This window comes from Hyla sarda, chromosome 1 (genome assembly GCF_029499605.1).
Source record: "Hyla sarda isolate aHylSar1 chromosome 1, aHylSar1.hap1, whole genome shotgun sequence".
Lineage (NCBI taxonomy): Eukaryota > Metazoa > Chordata > Amphibia > Anura > Hylidae > Hyla > Hyla sarda.
The window spans coordinates 372,797,897-372,822,267 of NC_079189.1; the positions used below are offsets into that span (position 1 = coordinate 372,797,897).

Here is a 24,371-nt window from a genome sequence, read left to right on the forward strand (position 1 = left end):
CTCCGCAGTGTCCCTTTTATGAACAGGCGACCAAAACTGAACAGCATATTCCAGGTGAGGCCGTACCAATGCTTTATAAAGGGGGAGTATTATGTCCCTGTCCCTTGAGTCCATGCCTCTTTTGATACATGACAATATCCTGCAGGCTTTGGAAGCAGCAGCCTGACATTGCATGCTATTCTGTAGTCTGTGATCTACAAGTACACCCAGATCCTTCTCTACCAGTGACTTTGCCAGTTTAATCCCTCCTAAGACATACGACGCATGCAGGTTATTAGTACCCAGATGCATAACTTTACATTTATCCACATTGAACCTCATTTGCCAAGTGGATGCCCAGACACTTAGTCTATCCAAGTCATCTTGTAACTTATGCACATCCTCTATAGACTGTACCGTGCTACAAAGCTTGGTGTCATCTGCAAAGATAGAAACAGAGCTGTTAATACCATCCTCTAAATCCATGTTCAATCCAGTTACAAACTAAAGTTTCCAAGCCCAAGGACCTTAACTTACCTGTCAGACGTCTGTGAGGGACAGTATCAAATGCTTTGGCAAAATCCAGAAACACTATATCCACAGCCATTCCTCTGTCAAGGCTTCTACTCACCTCTTCATGAAAGCAAATTAGATTGGTTTGACAACTTCTAACCTTAGTAAACCCATGCTGGCTATCACTTATAATACTATTATCCCTTATGTATTCCTGTATGTAATCCCTTATAAGTCCTTCAAACAATTTACCCACAATGCACGTTAGACTTACCGGTCTATAATTGCCTGGCGAAGACCTAGAGCCCTTCTTGAAGATTGGTACCACATTCGCCTTGCGCCAGTCCCTTGGCACAATACCAGACACCAGAGAATCTCTAAATATCATGAACAAGGGTACAGATATTACTGAACTTACCTCTCTAAGAACTCTTGGGTGTAGTCCATCCGGCCCTGGAGATTTGCTTACATTTACTTTACTTAACTTACCATGTACCATCTCTACATTAAGCCAGTTCAATACATTATATGATGTGTTACCAGCACTGACCTGGCCAATGTCAGCTCCTTTTTCCATGGTGTATACAGAACTAAAGAACCCATTCAGTAGCTCCGCCTTCTCTTGATCGCCCCCGAGACAACCTCCCCATTATCATTATTAAGGGGTCCTACATGCTCTGTCCTTGTTTTTTTTGTATTTATATATCTAAAAAAATATTTAGGATTAGTTTTGCTTTCTTTGGCCACCTGTCTCTCATTTTGAATTTTTGCTGTTTTTATTACATTTTTACAGATTTTATTAAGCTCCTTGTACTGTTTAAATGTTATAGCTGACCCATCAGATTAGAATTTTTTGAAGGCTATTTTTTTTGTTGTTTATTGCTCTTTTAACCTCATTTGTCAGCCATGTAGAATTTAGTTTTAATCGTTTATATTTGTTCCCCTGTGGTATATATTTAGCTGTATAGTTATTTAGAGTTGATTTAAAGATGTCCCATTTACCTTCTGTATCAGTATTTGAGAACACCTCCCCCCAGTCTATGTCCTGTAGTGCAGCCCTCAGCCCAGGGAAATTTGCCTTTTTAAAGTTATATGTTTTTGCCTTCTCCGCCTGTCTTTGTTTTCTACATTTTAAGTCAAAAGTAACTATATTGTGGTCGCTATTACCAAGGTTTTCCCGCACAGTTACATTACCAATCAGCTCTGCGTTGTTGGAAATGATCAGATCCAACAAGGCATCACTTCTTGTTGGGTCCTCCACAAACTGGCCCATAAAATTATCCTGCAATAAATTTAGGAATTTTCTCCCCTTTGTAGTTTTAGCCAGCCCTCGGACCCAATCTATATCTGGATAGTTAAAATCTCCCATTATTACCACTGTACCTGCCCGGGTGGCCCTCTCTATTTGTTTATACAGCCGACCTTCTATCTCTTCAGTGATATTAGGGGGTCTGTAGATTACACCAAATATTATTTTTTCAGTATTTCCCTCCTTTTGTAATTCTACCCACAGTGATTCCACATCCTCAGAATCATCACACACTATGGCATTGTTCACACTGACTTTCATACCACTTCTAACATACAGACAGACTCCACCACCTTTTCTGTTCATTCTATCCTTGCGAAACAATGTAAACCCCTGCAGATTAACGGCCCAGTCATGCGAGGAGTCCAGCCATGTCTCAGTGACCCCAACTATATCAATATGTTCCTCCAGTATCAAGGCCTCAAGCTCCCCCATTTTATTTGCCAGGCTTCTGGCATTTGTGAACATACACTTTACATTTCCATTAAGTTTTACACATATAGTCTCACTAATGGGATTTTCAGAGTTATTGGGGTTAATGTTATTATTTGAGTTATAAGGGCTAATTGTACTATTTAAGTTATTGGGGCTAACGGTATTTTTTGAGTTAATGGGGCTAATGGAATTTTTTGAATTATTGGGATTACAATTTTTCGGGCTACATTTATTTTTACAGCTGGTTTGTAACGCATGCATCTCCTTATCCACTGCTCTTAACCTCCCCCACAGGACTCCTCTCCACCCACCATTATGTCCTGACCCCTCTCTAACCTATCCATCCCACTGTCTGCTTTCTTTGCTTTATTATCCTCCCCCCACTCACCTAGTTTAAATACTCAGCCATCCCTTCCAGGATTCTCTCCCACAGCACAGCAGACCTCCTTCCATTCCCTGAGGTACCCCACTGGTGACAAGACCTTGCTCTGAATAGATTTAAAATGTAAATATCTGTAAATGGTCCAGACAGGAAATTCCCACTCAGCAGCTAATGACAATTAACAACAGAGAGATTGGTTGCTGAGCAGGAATATGAGCAGAAGCAGTGAAGAGAAGAGGGGCAGTAAAGAGCAGTGCTTGCTAAACTGTCAGCAGTGGAGGACCGGGCCAGGTAAGTATACTAATATAGTGTTATTTTCAGTGCATCCTGGGCCACCTGTTTAACCTGTTAAGGACCCATGATGTAATGTTACGTCATGAGTCCGCTCCTGATCTATAACACGGGGCCACGCCGTGGCCCCGTGTCATAGCTGGTCGGGCCCGGCCTCTATGTGCCGCGCACAATTAATCCTTTAGATTAACGACGCGTGTAAAGTGAAAGTAAAACCATGCCGGTTAGCTCAGGGAGCTGTTCGGGACCGCCGCAGCATAATCCCGAACAGCTGCAGGACACGAGGAGGATCTCCTACCTTGCCCCCTGGTGTCCGATCGCCGAATGAATGCTCAGTGCCTGAGATCCAGGCATGAGCACTCAAGCGGCAGAATCATTGATCAATGCTTTCCTATGAGAAAGCATTGAACAATGTAAAAGATCAGTGTGTGGAGTGTTATAGGTCCCTATGGAAGCTATAACATTGCGAAAAAAAAGTGAATAAAGATCATTTAACCCCTTCACTAATAAAAGTTTGAATCACCCCCCCTTTTCCCATTTAAAAAAAAAAACTGTATAAATAAAAATAAACATGTGTACTCCCTGCTGCTCGAATCTCTTTCCTGTTACCCCCCTTTTTTCTTTTCTTAAATTATTATTATTTTTTTATATTTCTTTTTCTTAATCCTACTCCCCCCGCCTATTGGCTTTGCTGAGCCTCTCCTCTTCTTTACCCTCCGTCCTCTTTACCGCTTTTTCTTCTCCCCACTCCTCCCCCCTCCCTATAGTCCCCCCCCCCCTCCTCCTTGTTTTTTTTTTTTTTTATATTATATTTCCTTCCTCCTCCTTCCCTCCTCGTTTTACCCTTACCTTCTATGTGTACCTCCTGTTTCAGTTTAACCCCTGGGTTTTTGTATTTTTTTTTGTTTTAGTTCTTAATGGGTTCCTTCATAATCATTTGCTGGTTTATGGGATTGAATCCTGTCTTTTTTGTCCCGTTGTGTAACTTCTCCTGATAGTTCCGCACCTATACTAATGCAGTAGACTGTATAAGATTTCTTTCATTACCATTGTTATATGATCTCGCCAGTGATTGTCAACTCTGCGAGTGCTGTAGTTGGAGATTTATTACCACCCTACTTGTGGTGGATGCTGTTTGTTCTCCCATATTTGTTCAATAAAAAATTTTTGAATACAAAAAAAAATAAAATAAAATAAACATGTGGTATCCCCGCGTGCGTAAATTTCTGAATTATAAAAATATATTGTTAATTAAGCCGCACGGACAATGGCGTACGTGCAAAAAAATTCCAAAGTCCAAAATAGTGTATTTTTGGTCACCTTTTATATCATGTAAAAATGAATAAAAAGCGATCAATAAGTCCGATCAATACAAAAATGGTATCGCAAAAAACTTCAGATCACAGCGCAAAAAATGAGCCCTCACACCGTCCCATACACGTAAACGTATTAATTTTCCTGCATGTAGTTATGTTTTTTTCCAGAAGTACGACAAAATCCAACCTACATAAGTAGGGTACCATTTTAACCGTATGGACCTTTAGAATAAAGATAAGGTGTCATTTTTACCGAAAAATGTACTGTGAAGAAATGGAAGCCCCCAAGAGTTACAAAATGGCGTTTTTTTATTTTGTCTCACAATGATTTTTTTTCCCGTTTCGCTGTAGATTTTTGGGTAAAATGACTGATGTCATTACAAAGTAGAATTGGTGGCGCAAAAAATGAGCCATAATATGGATTTTTAGGTGCAAAATTGAAAGTTATGATTTTTTAAAGGTAAGGAGGTAAAAATGAAAATGCAAAAACGGAAAAACCCCGGGTCCATAAGGGCTTAAAAACACCCCATGCCTCTACACTACCTTAGACCTAATTAATGTTTCTCTGTTACCACCGAAAACCACAGTAAACCTTTCAAAGTAACAAACCATGCATATAAAACAAAGACCAAATGAAAAAACAGACCTTTATTGAAGTTAGACAACACACATTAAAAAAATACTGTACACAGAAAATAGAAAGTTTGTGACCATGATTTACTGTCTCTAGGTGCCTACTCTATCTCTAAATTGTGTGCTTCAAAACTTTATTCAATATGTCACGTGAAAATGCAAAGGTGCTATGCTAAAGTCCTAAATCTCAAACTGGGATACACTTAAAGCACCCAGCTATCAGTGACTGAACAGTATAACCAATTCAAACTTGTAATAAAAAGAAATAAAGCGCCCAACACATTTTCCCCTTAACGACACAGGACGTAAATTTACATCTTGGTGAGCTGGTACTTACCGCACCAGGACGTACATTAACGTCCTATGCATAACCGCGAGCACTGGAGCGATGCTCGTGTCATGTGCGGCAGGTCCCGGCTGCTGATAGCAGCTAGGGACCCAACGGTAATGGCGGATATCCGCGATCGTGCGGATGTCCGCCATTAACCCTTCAGATGCCGTGATCAATACAGATCATGGCATCTGCAGCATTGCGGACACTAAAATGGATGATCGGATCGCCCGCAGCGCTGCCGCGGTGATACGATCATCCAGCATGGCAGCCGGAGGTCCCCTCACCTGCCTCCGCTGCCTTCCACGGGTCTTCTGCTCTGGTCTGCGATCGAGCGACCGATAATACTGATCAGTGCTATGTCCTACTGAACAGCATTAGCAATCGAATAATTGCTATAAATAGACCCCTATGGGGACTATTAAAGTGTAAAAAAAAAAAAATATTCTGAAAAAAACCCTCCCCCAATAAAAAATTTCAATTGTCCCATTTTCCCTATTTCACCTCCAAAAAGTGTAAAAAAAAAAAAAAAAAGATATTTTATATACATATTTGGTATCGCCACGTGCATAAATATCCCAACTATTAAAATAAAATGTTAATGATACCGTACGATTAACAGTATGAACATTTAAAAAAAGTCGAAAATAGCTGCTTTTTATAACATTTTATTCCCAAAAAAATTTATAAAAAATTTATTAAAAGTTTTATATAAGCAAATATGGTATCAATAAAAAGTACAGATCACGACACAAAAAATGAGCCCTCATACCGCCTTATACGTAAAAATGAAAAAGTTATAGGTCCTCAGAATAGGGGGATTTTAAACGTACTAATTTGGTTAAACAGTTTGCGATTTTTTTAAGCGCAACAGTAATAGAAAAGTATGTTATCATGGGTATCATTTTAATCATATTGACTCAAACAATAAAGAACATATGTCATTTTTACCGTAAATTGTACGGTGTGTAAACAAACCTTCCAAAATTTGCGGTTTTCTTTTTAATTTCCCCACACAAATAGTATTTTTTTGGTTGCACCATACATTTTTATGGTAAAGCAAGTGATGGCATTACAACGGACAACTGGTCGTGCAAAAAAACAAGCCCTCATACTAGTCTGTGGATGAAAGTACAAAAGAGTAATGATTTTTTGAAGGAGAGGAGGAAAAAACTAAAACGTAAAAATAAAATTGTCTGCGTCCTTAAGGCCCAAATGGGCTGATTCCTTAACTCCTTGGGGACGGAGGGCGTACCCATACGTCCTCAGTCCGCTCCCTGTATATAACGCATCATAGCGGGTCGGGCCCGGCCTCTAACAATGGCCGGAACCCGTGGCTAATAGCGCCCGGCATTGATCTCGGTGCCGCGGACTATTAACCCTTTAGACGCGGTGTTCAAAGTTGAACACTGCGTCTAAAGTGAAAGTAAAGCACTGCGGGTTAACGACATCCCGAACAGCTGGAGGGTCCCTACCTGCCTCCATGCTGTCCGATCGCCGAATGACTGCTCAGTGCCTGAGATCCAGGCATGAGCAGTCAAGGGGCAGAATCATTGATCAATAGTTTCCTATGAGAAACCATTGATCAATGTAAAAGATCAGTGTGTGCAATGTTATAGTCCCCTATGGGAGCTATAACACTGCAAAAAAAAGTGAATAAAGATCATTTAACCCCTTTCCTAATAAAAATTTTAATCACCCCCCTTTTCCCATTTAAAAAAAATAAAATAAAAACTGTGTAAACAAAAATAAACATATGTGGTATCGCTGCATGCGGAAATGTCCGAATTATAAAAATATATCATTAATTTAATTGCACGGTCAATGACGTATGCACAAAAAAATTCCAAAGTCCAAAATAGTGTATTTTTGGTCACTTTTTATATCATGAAAAAATTTATAAAAAGTGATCAAAAAGTCTGATCAATACATAAATGGTACCACTAAAAACTTCAGATCACGGTGCAAAAAAATTAGCCCTCATACCACCCCATAGGCAGAAAAATAAAAAATGTATAGGGGTCAGAAGATGACCATTTTAAATGTATACATTTCCTGCATGTAGTTATGATTTTTTCCAGAAGTACGACAAAATTAAACCTATATAAGTAGGGTATCATTTTAATTGTATGGACCTACAGAATAATGATAAGGTGTCATTTTTTACCGAAAAATGCACTGCGTAGAAACGGAAGCCCCCAAAAATTACAAAATTGCATTTTTTCTTCAATTTTGTCACAATTATATTTTTTTTTCCGTTTCGCCGTAGATTTTTGGGTAAAATGACTGATAGAATTGGTGGCGCAAAAAAGAAGCCATCATATGGATTTTTAGCTGCAAAATTGAAAGGGTTATGATTTTTAAAAGGTAAGGAGGAAAAACCGAAAGTGCAAAAACTGGAAAAGCCTCTATCCCCAATGGGTTAAGGGGTACACTGGTGGAACTTTTTTATTTTTTATTTTTTTAAATCAACTGGTGCCAGAAAGTTAAATAGATTTGTAAATTGCTTATATTAAAAATCTTAATCCTTCCAGTACTTATTAGCTGCTGAATACTACAGAGGAAATTATTTTTCTTTTTTTTTAACACAGAGCTCTCTGCTGACATCTCTGTCCATTTTTAGAACTGTCCAGAGTAGGAGAAAATCCCCATAGAAAACACATGCTGCTCTGGACAGTTTCTAAAATGGACAGAGATGTCAGCTGAGAGCACTGTGCTCGTGATGTCAGCAGAGAGCACTGTGTTCCAAAAAGAAAATAATTTCCTCTGTAGTATTCAGCAGCTAATAAGTACTGGAAGAATTAAGATTTTTTTAATAGAAGTAATTTACAAATCTTTTTAACTTTCTGGCACCAGTTGATTTAAAAAAAAAAAAAAAAAATTCCACCGAAGTACCTTAAGGGTGCATTCCCACCTGGCGTATACGCAGCGTATTTCACGCTCTGCAAAATTTACAGCAGCAGCATACAGGGCTTTCCGGCGATAGCCCTATGCGTGCAGTGAGTTTTGGAGACGGGACCGTGTGCCGGTGTGATGCGCGGCTCCGCCACCAAAACTAACTGCACACATAGGGCTGCCGCCGGAAAGCCCTGTATGTATAGTGAGCGAGGAATACGCAGGGTATTTCCTGCTGCTGCTGTAAATTTTGCGCAGCGTGAAATACGCTGCGTATACACCAGGTGGGAACGCAACCTAAAGGGAATTTGTCATCAGCATCACCTGCACTAACCAGTTAGTATAGGACACTAATGATAATGGTACTTACTGTTTGCTGATGTGTGGCTCTGTTGCTCCATTATTCCTGGTTTTCTTATTATGCAAATTAAGTGGCTTGGTGCAAGCGGTACATTCCCAAGCCCTGAATGCATTGTGAAATCCAGCTTGGAACTTCACATAAATGCCCTCCTCCCCTGTGAAATCTCTTGCAAGCAGAGACATTTTTATTTCTTGTCTTCTGTCAGCAATGATTGCGCAGCTGTGGCCACAGGCAATATAAAGGGAGATCTCTCTGTTTGCAAGATTTAAAGGGGTACTCCCGTGGAAAACTTTGTTTTTTAAATCAACTGGTGCCAGAAAGTTAAACAGATTTGTAAATTACTTCAATTAAAAATGTTTAATCCTTCCAGTACTTATTAGCTGCTGAATACTACAGAGGAAATGGTTTTCTTTTTGGAACACAGAGCTCTCTGCTGACATCATAGCACAGTGCTTTCTGCTGACATCTCTGTCCATTTTAAGAACTGTCCAGAGTAGGAGAAAATCCCCATAGAAAACATATGCTGCTCTGGACAGTACCTAAAATGGACAGAGATGTCAGCAGAGAGCACTTTGGTCAAGATGTCAGCAGAGAGTTCTGTGTTCCAAAAATAAAACCATTTCCTCTGTAGTATACAGACCCACAAAGTACTGGAAAGATTAAGATTTTTTAATAGAAGTCATTTACAAATCTGTTAAACTTTCTGGCACCAGTTGATAATAAAAAAAAAAAAAGTTTTCCATGGTAGTACCCCTTTAACATGGTAGGAGGATCAGCACTGCGGTGGAGGCATTTATAGTGAAGATCCAGGCCAGATGTCATAATGCACTCAGACTGGGGAACCCTCACGTGCACCAAGCTACTTCATTTGCATAATAATAATTTTAAAATTGACTTTAATAAACCACATTTAAAGTTAACTTGAAATAGTTTATTTGAAAATAGAAAGATATTGATATTTGGAATTACCTTTATATCTGGATAAAATGATGCCATTGTAAGGTCTAGGCAGTAGGAAAACTAAGACTTGATGGTTCGGTGACTGTTCTATAAAGATTTTTCTTGCACAGAATGCACTTTTCTTCACAATGTTGAAAATGGGTAAAGCCTGATGCCATAATTCCAAGCATGTAGAGTGAGGACTGTGTAAAGTCCTGTCATGAAAGCATGTAAGTTATCTATGTTGGCCTATAAAAGGACTATTCAACTGGTGGTGGTTTTAAGGATTTGGCAACTGTATGGTGCCCACTGTAATGAAATAATACTTAATACTATACATAATCCTTAGTTTATTAAAGTTACTACTAGTACATTACATACTTACAGATTTTAAATGTGGAGTAACTTTCATTTTAATTTACAGTTTCCCACAGTTCCTTCACTACAATATCATCTACTAATAATGGTGTTCAAAGTGGAGCAGAAAAGGGATCTGCTGTACAGTGCTTCACTTCTGTCCCCAGCACATCTTGGAAGTATACCATTACACAGACAAAATGGTGCAGCTTTTGTACATCGCATGCGAGTGTGGTTTCACCTCCAGGATATGATTGCGAATGGACACCGGCCAAGATGTGCCAAGGGTAGAAGTGGAGTGAAGAGGTAATACCTTTTCTGCTCCCTGGACAACCCCTTGACAATGTTTTTCCACCCAAAATGTAAACATGGCCATAATCAGAAGTTACTGTAGAACAACAAAGTTAATTAAATATAGTTTTTATTTGTTTGCAGATATATTGGAATTTTCTTGTTTACAAGCACTGTAATGTTCTTTTTTTTATTTTTATAAATGTGACAACAAAAGGGGCAGTCCGATGGTTATAAAATGCTGAGCCGCTTAGGCATAACTTAGGCATTAGGGCTGTACTGCTCAAGTAATGGCACACCGGAATGGAAAAAGGCCCAGACCTCTTTTTTTTTTTTTTTTTTTTTTTTTTTAACAAAGAAGAATTAATAAATAAATAGAATGAATGAATAAATAAATAAATGACTTAACATAATCATCTAATCTTGCTGTGACTCCTGATTTACTAATACATCAACATTTTTGTGTTAATTTTGTTGTCAAAATTCTCTTTAAGCTATATTTACAAGGGCATTATAGATACCGAAAAAGAGGTACACAAAAATCACATACCAAAATTATATGCAAAACATGTATAAGATAGATCAAGTATGCTTTGTCCTAGATGATACAATGCAGCTTACTAGAAGCCTATATTCTAACTGCAAATTGATTCTAACCATATTCTAAATTAAAAAAAGAAAATTGTGAAAAAATTAAGAAATGCCCGTGTAAAAAAGGCTTTAAGTAATTTGTTTATGTTGGAGTAACTGAAAATTCCTTATTTGACTGTAAAATAATCTTTTAGATTCTAGCACTTTAGTCAATTTCATATTTCCAATGCTTCTATAGACTTTTTGCATGAGAGGTAGGAAGAATACAGGCAGTTCTTTCCATGTCCACTAACTGTATGCATTTCTTTTCTTTTATAGAGAATTGAAAATGGAAGATTTGCCAAATGTAAATATTTTGCACATGCAATGGTCAATAACACAGATTTATTAATGGTGATGAAAAGGTATGTAACTAGCTCTAGTTTTATGTATAAAGTTTACTATGTATTGTAATGGGGGAGATTTCGCAAAACCTGCCCAGAGGAAAAGTTGCTTAGTTGCCCATAGCAACCAATCAGATTTCTTCTTTCATTTTTCACAGGCCTCTTTAAAAATGAAAGAAGCAATCTAATTGGTTGCTATGGGCAACTCAGCAACTTTTCCTCCAAACAGGTTTTGATAAATCTCCCCTTAATCTCATGTTGAGCCTGCTGCATAAAGCTGTAGAATGGATTTGAAGGACACTTTAAGATGGAGGTTACTAAAATGTAGCACTTTGTCAAAGATGGCCACAAAAATATAATACAATCAAATATATGTTTGTGCAGCTGAGCACACATATTTTCTCAAAACTTTGCATATTGCACTGCCTATGTTATTCCTCCTGGAATTGCACACATTAATTGACAAGTTGGTGCTACCATGCCTCTTGTTAGAGAGCATGCTCTTACCCACTTAGTGTCCTCCAGGTATTGTTAAAGGAAATGGTTTAATTTTTTTTACTTACAATACAGGGTTGTTAGAACAGATGCTTTTGCATTATTATTCATGGGAAATACCAGTATTTATCAGGGACATCTCTCTATCTCTCATCTCAATTATGTTTGCCTCACAGTAAATCACTTTAGCATTATAAAAACTTGTTTTTCAGGAAAATACACACAGAGAATTTTTAAGCTGTCTTTTCTTCTGTAACCCCTTAAGGAGATGGCCCATTTTAGCCTTAAGGAATGGGCAGATTTTTATTTATTTATTTATTTTATTTTTTTAACCTATGATGAGGATCTTTTCCCATTTCTGTCCCTGCTTGATTGACAGTAAGGGCTTCCAGCTGTCAGTCAAGCAGAGATAGCAATGGAAGGGAGGAGCAAGGTGATGGTCCAGCCCTTAAAACTTTAGGGGCTTGGGAATGCTTTTTTGACACTTGACATAGGAAAATAAAAAATGTTTTCACTTAACAGCTAACAGTTTTAGCAGTTTGGAACGTGAATTGCAGCTGACAGATTACCTGCTGCTGCATATTTTATTTCCCATTGAAGTCAATGGGAAGGAAAATATGCAACAGCAAATACGCAGCAAAATACGCCAGATGGGAACGTACCCTAAATGACTACTCTGGAATGGGGGAGGGGTAGCAAGGTGGTAGCAGCAAATCGTTAGCCGCAGAGATGGTCCCACCTTGGATAGTGATTTGGCTGGGTGGCAATCTGACGTATTGAGCCCCGACACCGTCCTTTTTCCTGGTGCTGGGGCTCAATACGTCAAATTGCCGTTCAGCCAATCACTGGCCGAGGTGTGCCAGCAATTTGCTGAGTCACAGCATGACTTATTGACCACAGGAAACCTGGAAGAGGAGTGCAGTAGAACAACTGAGGCACAAGGGGTGCTGCTATAGGTGATCAGATGTTATTTATTTTTATTATTTATTTTTTATACCTGACGCAAATGGACGCAAATGGAAATTAAAAAAACTCTCCTGGAGTGCTCTTTTATCTCATAAGTTTGATCACTTAACTACGGTGGATTTTTATATGGCTATAACCAAGGATCTTCTTTCTTTTTTTCCAGCGGTATTCTGTTTGTTACTAAAGGCACTTTTGGACAGCTTACTTGTGAGTGGCAGTATAGCTTTGATGAGTTTACCACAGAACCAGTCATTGTGAATGGGAGAAGGTTGCGCATTGAAGCAAAGGTACTATAAAATGATTTACTATGTGAAACCATTCCATGATTTGTGTCTGATAAGCTGCAATACCAGACACAGCCGTTGAACAAGAGTGCCTCTGTTTATAGGTGTAACACGCTTTGTCTGTGAGGCTTTATGCCATTCTACCACTTCCGTTGTGCCCTTTTCACTATGAAATATAAACCATTAGATGGTTGTTAATAAGTGGAAGTAAAATCTGGTGCAATGCAGATGTCATATATAAAATGTATATTGGATGGTCTCTAAACTGGCAAGAAAATAGTGAAATAGACTGCACCGAGAAGATACAGCTAAAGGCTGTGTGGAAAAAGCTGCAAAGTAAGGTTGTCAAAAAGAGAAAACTAATTAAAGAAGATATAATGTAGTATATAGTGTAGTATATGCACTGTGGGATAGATTCATCAAAACTTGTGCAGAGGAAAAGTCGACCAGTTGCCCATAGCAACCAATCAGATCGCTTCTTTCATTTTTTTTTTTTTAAAGAGACCTCTGAAAAATAAAGGAAGCAATCTGCTATGGGCAACTGGTCAACTTTTCCTCTGCACAGGTATTGATAAATCTCCTCCTATATCTTCAAAACAGCATCAATTCTTCTAGGTACACAGTTTCTGGGAGAAATTGGTAGGGAGATTGTTTCAAACATCATGGAGGACTAACCACATGTTGGCTTGCTCAAATCCTTCTGCCTCTTCATGTAACCTCAGACAGACTCTATTGTGTTGAGATCAGCACTCTGTGGGGGCCATATGATCACTTTTAGGACTCCTTGTTCTTTATGCTGAAGATTCATAATAACATTGGTCTGTATCAGCATTGAGGACACCATTATCCCCGACTCCGTTTGCTGAAATGCAAACAGGTGATACTTGCAAGGAACTTCCACCATGCTTCAGTATTGACTGCAGATACTATTATATAACTCCTTCGCAAACAAACTGCCTTCTGTTACAGACTAATATTTCAAGATTATCAGTCTATGCACCTGCTGCTATCTTTGACTTTTTTTATGACTTTTTGACCGCAATTCTTACATGAAGTCCACCTCTGGCCTACTCAAAAGTAGATGGGTGTACCCTGGATCCCACTGGTTTTTGCCTGGGAGAGACCTTGGTGAGCAGTTTAACTACCTTGTGGTTTGTTGCACAACTATCCTGTGCTTAGTCTTAAACTGTGACATAAAGCTGTCTTTCACAACCTCACCTTTGTAGCAGAGTGGGAGGGGGATTTTTTCAAAATTTTTGCCACTTAAATGTCGATAAAGAAAAACCCGAACTTTTACTTACCTCCAGCGCACCAGTGGTGTCTCGCAGTGGTCGCCAACCGCTCCTCTTCCGCTCCAGAAATCCTGAAACCCGGAGTGACACACTGCCCCTCAGCCAATTACAGGCAGGGCGGAACATCGCCACAGCAAGTGATTGACTGCCTGGGCCCTGGCATCACTCTGGTCCTGAGTGTCATAATTTCTGAGGCGGAAGAGGAGCGCAGCCCAGCGGGACATTGGCTGCACCAAAAAAGAAAAAAAAAACACTTTTACTTACGGAGCGCTAGGGGTAAGTAAAAGTTTTTATTTTTTTAATAAGTTTTTGATTAAAGCCCCCTCCCACAGGAAAACCCCTTTAATGTCTGTGTTAAAACCTACTTATGACATTGATGATCATTATCACCTGTTTAGCATAACTGGGTAATCAATCCCTGACTTTGTATAAGTGCACCTAGAAGAATTGATGCTGGTTTGAAAGCAAAGGGCGGTCACACCAAACATTGATTTGATTTAGATTTCTCTTCTGTTCATTCACTTTGCATTTTGTTAATTGATAAAAATAAACTATTATCACTTCTATTTTTTAAAGCATTCTTATTTTGAATATTTTTCCCCACACCTGTCTAAATCTTTTGCACAGTACTATACCTTGAAATAAGGCACGTTGAGTGTCCACCACTCAGCAGTCCCTCAGCTTTGAAGTACAGAATGTAGGTCTACAAAAGTTGGCTCCTTGAGTAAATTGATCAAGCCCCCTACATAGTTTATTTATTCAGCACTCCGTTAAAACATTGGCTGGAAATGCTTAGTGATTTTCTGGCAAAACTCTATCTGGGATGATATATTGTAAAGTGAAATCTCCAAATGATAAGTGGTGCCTTTTTATTGTACAACCTGTTCTTTGAACATCATAAGCTTAAAGTAGATGAAAATTTCAGAAATGAATGCAAACACTGGGACTTTGCTTCTTCTAAGCAGTGGCCAGGACTAGAGAATGTATTACAGGGCAGACTATTTAGGCCCAATGTGGATTTAAATTATGTGCCTGTTTCTTACATCTGAAATTGTTTATCCCGCAGGAACGAGTGAAATCTGTTTTTCATGCCAAAGAGTTTGGAAAAATAATAAATTTTAAAACTTCAGATGATGCCAAGGTAAATACAATGCATTAGTACTGTATTCATTGTGTGGAAGTAATTAGTATTAATTCCACTTCTTGAAAGGTAGTGAAAGTTACATCACTGTTTGGGGAGAATTTACCGATGATTGTCCATAAAAAAAAAATAAAGAAATAGTGTAAAAAAGTTTTTTGCAACACTAAATTTGCAAATTGTCCCACAAAAATGAAGCTTATGCAAAGTTTTACTTTTTCATGATGGTTTTATGGTGTCATGTATTGATGAATTTAAAGGAAAACTGTCAGCCTGATCACCCACACGAAACCCAAAACACTGGGTTATAGAGTGGGTGACCAGGAGTCCACAGAGGGGTCACTTAATAAATTCCTTACTTACTGTCCTAAAGAACTTGGAAACCAACGGAATGCCTGCAAAAACACTACCAACTGGGAATTTATTGCCGTCATTTGCACCTTCAATATATTCAGTGTTATATTCAGGGTTTATTGAAACATGCCTGGAAGAACTACAGCAAGGATACCCCTTCTGTAGGAGACTTCTCATTTTTGAACATCATTCAGAGTACAGATTCCAGACTCTAAAATACACTCTTCTTGTGGAGGGATTTCTAGAGGATAGCAAGGTATTGACTACCTTGTTCGAGAGACCTTGATCCATCAGGGAAGTCCTCTCATGTTTCATTCTGTTAGGCTACTTTCACACTATGAAAGTGGCTCCGTTGCAAATGGACGTCAAGGGCTTTTTTTTTTTCACTTTGACTGCCCTTAACGTCGGTTATTGTAACAGAGCCTAATGGGATTCCTAGAACGTCCATTATAACTCCCGTTATTGCGGCCGAAGATAGTGGGAGAAAAAGACACCGCAAGCACACATTTTTTTCCCACTATCTTCCTAACAACGTCACCTACCATGCACAAACGGTAGTGTGAAAGGAGCCTTAGTTGTTAGGTCTGGGAGCAACATCTGTGATTGTAGCAGAATATCTTTGGAGATCAGAACATTCCATAAGTCTGTGCAGTAGCATCAATGCAAGTTGAAACCATGGCCACTGAGACCAATATGGGAAGATGCCTATAGCCCTGGCACTTTTTGCTTAGGTTTATTTTATTATTATTATTTTAAGTACTTTTGGAACCAGTGTGATTGGTGGAAACAAATAAACAAAGGTTTCACTCTAACTGATTAATATCAGATTGTCTGTTCTTAATAGTTAGCAGCAATTGAATAGCTTCACATTCTGCCATCACGTCCAGACCTGGAATACCCCAGCTGGATGTTGTCAAGGAGAATATCCTGGGATTTAGTTACAACTTGTTCCCTGCTTAACCAGTCCCTGGTCACATTCAACAACCCTTTGATGTGTTGTGCAGAGATGATGAAAAGGACAGAATCCAATATCTCCATCTATGAACATTCCTTGTGCAACAATTGTCTACTTTTGTGGATATGTCAAAATGATTCAGGAGGAAAAGACAGGTGTCAGTGCAAGAGTCAATCTTGTGATCTGACGAATAGTTGAGGAGACTCCATCCCAGAAGGAGGAGAGGGACAGGCAAAAGAAATATGGAGAAACCTTAGAGGAGCCACATTGCCAGCACACATGATCCACCTGTGGCCAGATAGCATTGAGCCAGGTGAGTACTATGTACCACCTGGATAATATTCTGCAGCCCGCTTCCTGAAAGCGAGAGCTGATGGAGGAATGGTGAACCAGATGAAAGATACGGGACCGTTGCTCTGGAGTCAGTGAAATCTGTCAATCAGATTACCATTTAGTCAGGAAGGCAGAAGGTGGTTGGTCTGGGGGGGGGGGATCAACAATGAGTACAAAGACAGCACATGTCGAAGTGAGCCCGAGGCAGCACAGATTGACTCCAATAGCAACTGGTCAGCCGCAAAGGAGGATGGTGGGCGGGAGGGGAGAAAGATAGGGGTTTATAGTTTAAATGTTTTTCATGATCTCTTGCCTCTGCACCCCCTCTTCAACATCCTTTTAAAGGTGACTCAACCATAAATGGAGTGCTCTTGCCGCCGATAGTGAGGCTGCTATATCTCTTTCTTCCAGTGAGAACACTCTCCTGCATTTAGCTTGTAAACTGATTTGAACTTGGCCCCTGGGTCCATTCTTTTTTCTGGTTTCTCCTGTCCCTCTCAAACCATTAAAACGCCATAGCGTGACCTGTAAACTCTCTAGCCTGATTGCGGAGAATATAAAACAGCTGCTTCTTCTTGATTCAAGAACCACTTTACAGCCAAGATGAGTTTGGGGACCTTATCCTTGTGACGTATGTAAAGGTCGTCAGAGTCATCTGAGGTGCCTGACAACACCACAACGCTGGAGGAACTAGATGGCATTAGAGACTTACGGGTAGAAGATACCTTGTTCTTCTTTTTCCCATTATTGAAGTAACCACTTCCTGACAGCTGATCCTAAAGGGGTAGTCCGACCAATTAAAAAATCATGCAATTGCATACACAAAAAAAGTAATATAACATCCCAATATGCATTCATAAAATTTTCTGAAGGCATACCATTGTTTTCATTTCTGTACTGCCATCCGAATGTCTTCCATTTTGGGTCCAAAACTTCACAGCTTCATGTGATTTTTTTAGTTTTACCCACCCTCTGCCCATATGCAGCCCATTCCTGTAAAAATGGCAACTAGGGGAGTGAAAAGGGTGTACATTACCCAACATTGCATGTCAACTAAGTGAGCAAGGCCGTGCTAAGGATTAGGGGTTGTTTATTATTTGTTTGTAGTATAGATTTATGAATGTTTGTTTAAATATTTAAAGATATTATCTTGACCTATCCTATGCTTTATATTCAAAGTAAATTGTAATTTTACTTCTTATTTCATTTGTACAGTGGATTCTTTCTAAATTGGAAGAAGTTCGAGATCATAATGAAAGAGATACAAAATGATGAATGTCTACTTCAGTAAACCACATGCTGCACTTCAGAAGCCAACATTTGTTTAACACTTTTAGATTTAAAACAGCTCTGTATACAAGAATAAAACCTTATGTAAAGTTGGTAATTTTTTGATTTCTATCTATATATATATATATATATATATATATATATATATATATATATTGCACTTGTAGTGTTATAGACTTTTTTTTATCATGCAATTACCTAAACTCTACGTTATTCTGTTAGAACTGTATATAGAAATATTGCAATCTATATTTATGTATCGCCAATAATATAGAATGATCGGCATACAACTGTATTTACCACCAATTTGATTGTACAATGTTAAGTATATATACACGACTAATTTAAAAAGTATGGTATATTATGGCATAGTGTTTACTGGCATGACAGAACACATGGCTTTATTGATGACCTGACAATCTGTAGTTTTGTTTTTAGTCTTTATACGCATGGGATGTTTACATCAGAGCAATGAGAATACAGGTCTCCTAAACAGTAGATTGGACAGTTTGGGTCCTACTGATTGTATGGCTGCCTTAATAAAGTTTAACCATTGTCATTTTTAGCACCTTATTTAACTTTATGCAGATGTTACAGGTTAATCTATGGTTAATCTATCTATGTCTAGTGCATGAATTATCAATTTTGAAGATAAATTTATGTATTAATTTGTCTATTTGTATATGAGAGAATAATGCTGCTAACTTTCTGTTGAATTAGAACACTGAGAGATGAATGCACTGGTAAAATTCTCTATTTACCCCCCTGGAGTAGAAGTAACAAGTAAGAAAGATGTATTGTTAAGATTTATCAAATAATATTACTTTGGTATTTATACATATATTTTGTATCTATATAATGTTGTCACTATTGAGAAAATACTAACGAAAGAGCTTAAATAAAAAAAGCCCCCCAAAAATATAAAAAAAATAAAGATAACAATGGAAGACAAAAAACGTTGATAGATACCAATAAAAAAGTTATATTATTTGAGAAATCTTGAGTGTAGTATACATTTTACTTTCATTTTCTTTTCTCAAATTTTTTCAACAAAATATGATTTCATATAATTTTGTCCTCTTACAACTTGTTGATGCAGTGAAACTGACTTTGTGAAACTTGTTATCTGGGCTAAATGCACAAAATACAGGTTAATTCAAAAAGGAAGGTGCAAAATTAGAGCCTCCATATTCATAACAGAGAGAACATAACAAAAATGTATAAACATGAAAAGACATAGGTAGAGATTTATCAAAACCTGTGCAGAGGAAAAGTTGTCCAGTTGCCCATAGCAACCAATCAGATTGTTGCTTCTTTCATTTTTATAAAGGCCTATGCTAAATTAAAGAAGTGGTCTGATTGGTTGCTATGTGCAACTTTTCCTGTGGACAGGTTTTGATAAATCTCCACCATACTATCTATCCAAGTTTTATCTACGCACTACAAATGATCAAAGTAGTGACACAGCAGCTGTCTTGTGGTAGTCCGGCTCTGTCCAGACTCTGCATATCTGTAGGAGGTAGCATCAGAGGGAGTCCTTGATGTAGCCTCACAAATAGAAGTAGCAAGGTGTTCCATCTGGCAATATGGAGACCAGCACAACATTAGTAAATCAATGTTTCTGGCACATCAGACATAATGTTCCAGTAGAGTTTAAATGTTTTCAAATCAACTGGTGCCAGAAAGTTAAACAAATTTGTAAATTACTTCAATTTAAAAATGTTAATCCTTCCAGTACTTATCATCTGTTGTATATTACAGAAAAATTTGTGAAGTTTCTTCCAGTCTGACCACAATGCTCTCTGCTGACACCTCTGTCTAGAACTGTCCAGAGTAGAAGCAAATCCCCATAGCAAACCTCTCCTGCTCTAGACAGTTCCTGACATGGACAGAGATGTCAGCAGAGAGCACTGTGGTCAGACTGGAAATAACTACACAATTTTCTCTGTAGTATATAGCAGCTGATATGTTTTGGAAGGCTTAAGATTTTAAATAAAAGTAATTTACAAATCTATTTAACTTTCTGTTTTTTTTTTTCCCCACTGGAGTACCGCTTTAATTCAGGTATTGGCGAACATCCAAATGGAAATAGGGAGGTAGACCATCTTGCTGAAGATCTGCCAAGTGTAGTCTATTTGTGACATAAGCCATTCCTTTAACCCCTTAAGGACCAATGACGTACCGGTACGTCATTGGTCCTGCTCTTCTGATATAACGCGGGGTTACACAGTAACCCCGCGTCATATCATGGCGGGCCCGGCGTCATAGTGAAGCCGGGACCCGCCTCTAATAGCGCGCAGCGCCGATCGCGGCGCCGCGCGCTATTAACCCTTTAGCCGCGCGCTCAAAGCTGAGCCGCGCGGCTAAAAGTGAAAGTGAAAGTTCCCGGCTAGCTCAGTCGGGCTGTTCGGGATAGCCGCGGCTAATCGCGGCATCCCGAACAGCTGACAGGACAGCGGGAGGGCCCCTACCTGCCTCCTCGCTGTCCGATCGCCGAATGACTGCTCAGTGCCTGAGATCCAGGCATGAGCAGTCATCCGGCAGAATCGTTGATCACTGGTTTCTTATGAGAAACCAGTGATCAACATAGAAGATCAGTGTGTGCAGTGTTATAGGTCCCTATGGGACCTATAACACTGCAAAAAAAAAGTGAAAAAAAAAAGTGAATAAAGATCATTTAACTCCTCCCCTATTAAAAGTTTGAATCACCCCCCTTTTCCAATAAAAAAAAAAACACAGTGTAAATAAAAATAAAAATAAACATATGTGGTATCACCGCGTGTGGAAATGTCCAAATTATAAAAATATATCATTAATTAAACCGCTCGGTCAATGGCGTGCGCGCAAAAAAATTCCAAAGTCCAAAATAGTGCATTTTTGGTCACTTTTTATATCATTTAAAAATGAATAAAAAGTGATCAATAAGTCCTATCAATGCAAAAATGGTACCGTTAAAAACTTCAAATCACGGCGCAAAAAATGAGCCCTCATACCGCCCCATACACGGAAAAATAAAAAAGTTATAGGGGTCAGAAGATGACAATTTTAAACGTATTAATTTTCCTGCATGTAGTTATGATTTTTTCCAAAAGTCCGACAAAATCAAACCTATATAAGTAGGGTATCATTTTAATCGTATGGACCTACAGAATAATGATAAGGTGTCATTTTTACCGAAAAATGTACTACGTAGAAACGGAAGCCCCCAAAAGTTACAAAACAGCGGGTTTTTTTCAATTTTGTCGCACAATGATTTTTTTTCCCGCTTCACCATAGATTTTTGGGCAAAATGACTGACGTCATTACAAAGTAGAATTGGTGGCGCAAAAAATAAGCCATCATATGGATTTTTAGGTGTAAATTTGAAAGAGTTATGATTTTTTAAAGGCAAGGAGCAAAAAACGAAAATGCAAAAACGGAAAAACCTCCGGTCCTTAAGGGGTTAACATGTCCAGGTAGAAGTGGCCAGTGACTGTATTCTCACCAAAAAAGAAGTGACCTTTGTGCCTGCTCTTTGCACAGAACATGTTTACTACAAGTCCCTCATGCTCAATAACAGCACATAATTTTTCTAAACTCCATTTCCTGAAGAAGATGTAAGCTGAATGGCTTAAGACTCTGAGGTATTCATAAAATACACCATTCCATGGTTTGTGGATCCTGTTGTTTCATACTAGTTAGTCTTGTATTGCTATGATTTTCAGTCACTGGCAATTCACTACTGATGTTATTTTAACTACAGACCTAGGCTCAGATTTATCAAACTGTGTAAGAGAAAAAGTGGAGTGATTTTTCCACAGCAACCAATCACAGCTCAGCTAAAAATTGATTGTTGTGGGAAAAATCACTCCACTTTTTCTCTCACAGTTTGATAAATCTGGGCCCTTTACTTTTGCAACATTCTTTTTGAATCACCCTGTATTAGGATATTTCAACCCGAAGTGGCATTTTAGTTTTAGATTGATTGATTGTTTTTACACTGAAAGTTCTATAATCCTTTTTACTTATTTTGAATGTACATTGCTGTCAATTTATATGTATTGCTATACAGTCTGTTCGTGCATAGTAAATTAGCAGAAGGATTTTATTTTTGCTTTAACTGTTCTGCAACCAGCCTTAACTGTAAAAAAAAAAAATATATATATATATATATATATATATATATGTATATATATATAGCAAAAGAAAGGATGATGTTCTCACAACACCATTCTCAACACCGAAACGTCGCTTCTGTTTGCTTTTGGAATAAAGCCACTTTTTTGATTTTTCACTACTACCGAGTGCTGCGGTCATCCTTTCTTTTGCTGCATGAATTGGACCCAAGACCAGGGTCCCAAGACTGCTTGCACCATACCTACCTTCTCAGATGTGCTGCTTATCGCCTTAATATATATATATATATATATATATATATATATAGACATATACATATATATATATATACATATATATATATATATACACACACACTTAACCCACAGTTTTGTTTCCTGATACAAGACCTATTTATCACCTAAATTAATTTAGCAGTGCTTAAAGGGATACTCCGGTGGAAAACATAATTTTTTTTTTAATCAACTGGTGCCAGAAAGTTAAACAGATTTGTAAATTACTTCTATTAAAAATCTTAATCCTTCCAGTACTTATCAGCTGCTGTATGGTCCACACGAAGTTGTGAAGTTCTTTTCAGTATGACCAAAGTGCTTTCTGCTGACACCTCTGTCCATGTCAGGAACTGTCCAGAGCAGGAGCAAAAAATCCCCATAGCAAAGTCTAGAGCAGAATAGGTTTGGGGATTTTCTCCTGCTCTGGACAGTTCCTGACATGGACAGAGGTGTCAGCAGAGACCACTGTGGTCCAACAGAAAAGAACTTCCTCTCTAGTATACAAAGGCTGAGAAGTACTGGAATGATTAAGATTTTTAAATAGAAGTAATTTACAAATCTGTTTAACTTTCTATCACCAGTTGATTTAAAAATAATTGTTTTCCACCAGTGTACCCCTTTAAAGCATCAAAAAAGTGTTAGAGCTTTTCCAATGAAAAACACTCATTACCTTTATAGAGGATAAATGTTAACTGTCTGTGACTGACCACTGAGACTTGCAACCACAAGAATAGGGGGGACTCATGTCCCCTGTTCGAATACAGCAACAGTCAGGCATGTGTGCTGCAAGGTCGATCAAAATTTATGGGACTGGCGGAAATAGGCTGCCTCTTTACTGTTCTATCTTAGTCTTAAAGTATTTTTTGTTCTCTTTTTTTTATTCAACAATTAAACAAAGAAGAAATTACAGTAGCAACATAGGTATAATAATATTTGCCAGAGAGGACATTGAGTAAGGAACGCCCAATAAAACATCACATTTTGGGAAGCACAGGATAAATAAACTTGGTCAAGAGATCAGACCAAAATTCCAATGCTGTGCCGTTGCAGAAAACGTACAATGGAAAAATAACATAGCAGGTCAACATGGCCCAGGAAGAATAAACATAAAATGGGGGAGAAAGGGGATGGGATGGGGTGGGGAGGGTGCCCTCTGATCTGCCAGTGCTCCAGGCGTGGGCATTTTGCAGCAGTTACATAGGAGGATGACCTCAGACTTCCTGCTCAAGGTACCAGGTGGTATATTGGAAGTGTTCCTTGACCGATTACGTGGCGGGGGTAGAGTAGAGATGTAGCTGGTCCAGACAGTAAAGAAATCGGCTACCTTATTCTCCTTGTGGAGAGTATCCTCGACCCAGTCCATACAAAATAGTAAATATAGTTTGCGCAAAAAAAATTTCTGCGGGGGAGAAATGGGATCTCTCCACTTTTGCAATATGGCCATCTGGGCTTTCTTGGTTCCTTTGTCGCACTGATTGGTAAAACTCTTAACTTTCTTGAATATACCTGTCGTTACCTGTTAGTTGGCAAAAAAACAAAAAAAATCTACAAATTCACTGTAATGACAGAGATGTAAGGTACTTTATATATGTAATAGTTTGGTTCATCTGCTAAAATGACTGTCCAGAGAAGTGGAAGTAGATCCACAGAATGGCCGTATGTAATTGCTACCAAAGTATAGCTTCTGAGACTTTTCCACTTTTTTCCCATACCTTTCTTCTATGCGATATGTATGATCCAATATACTGGGCCCATTAATGTAGGACAGACAGCAGGGAGATCTGTGCATTGTGCTTTTCATAAGGGAAGCTGGGTATGTTTCAGTCATTGTGGAAACAAAAGTTCAGCCTCACTTATCAGCAATGGTAGT

General features: G+C 38.5%; 1 protein-coding gene across 2 annotated transcripts in view; it reads left to right on the forward strand.

The window, feature by feature from the left end:
- VPS13A (vacuolar protein sorting 13 homolog A) overlaps positions 1-18,849 on the forward strand; it is a 350,725-nt gene extending 331,876 nt beyond the window's left edge. For both annotated transcript variants that reach the window (XM_056523518.1, XM_056523526.1), the window contains exons 69-72: positions 10,942-11,027; positions 12,631-12,754; positions 15,110-15,184; positions 18,039-18,849. In XM_056523518.1, the coding sequence (XP_056379493.1) occupies positions 10,942-11,027; positions 12,631-12,754; positions 15,110-15,184; positions 18,039-18,095 (342 nt within the window). In that variant the 3' untranslated portion in view covers positions 18,096-18,849. The remainder of the gene's footprint in view (positions 1-10,941; positions 11,028-12,630; positions 12,755-15,109; positions 15,185-18,038) is intronic.
- Positions 18,850-24,371: the final 5,522 nt, after the last annotated feature.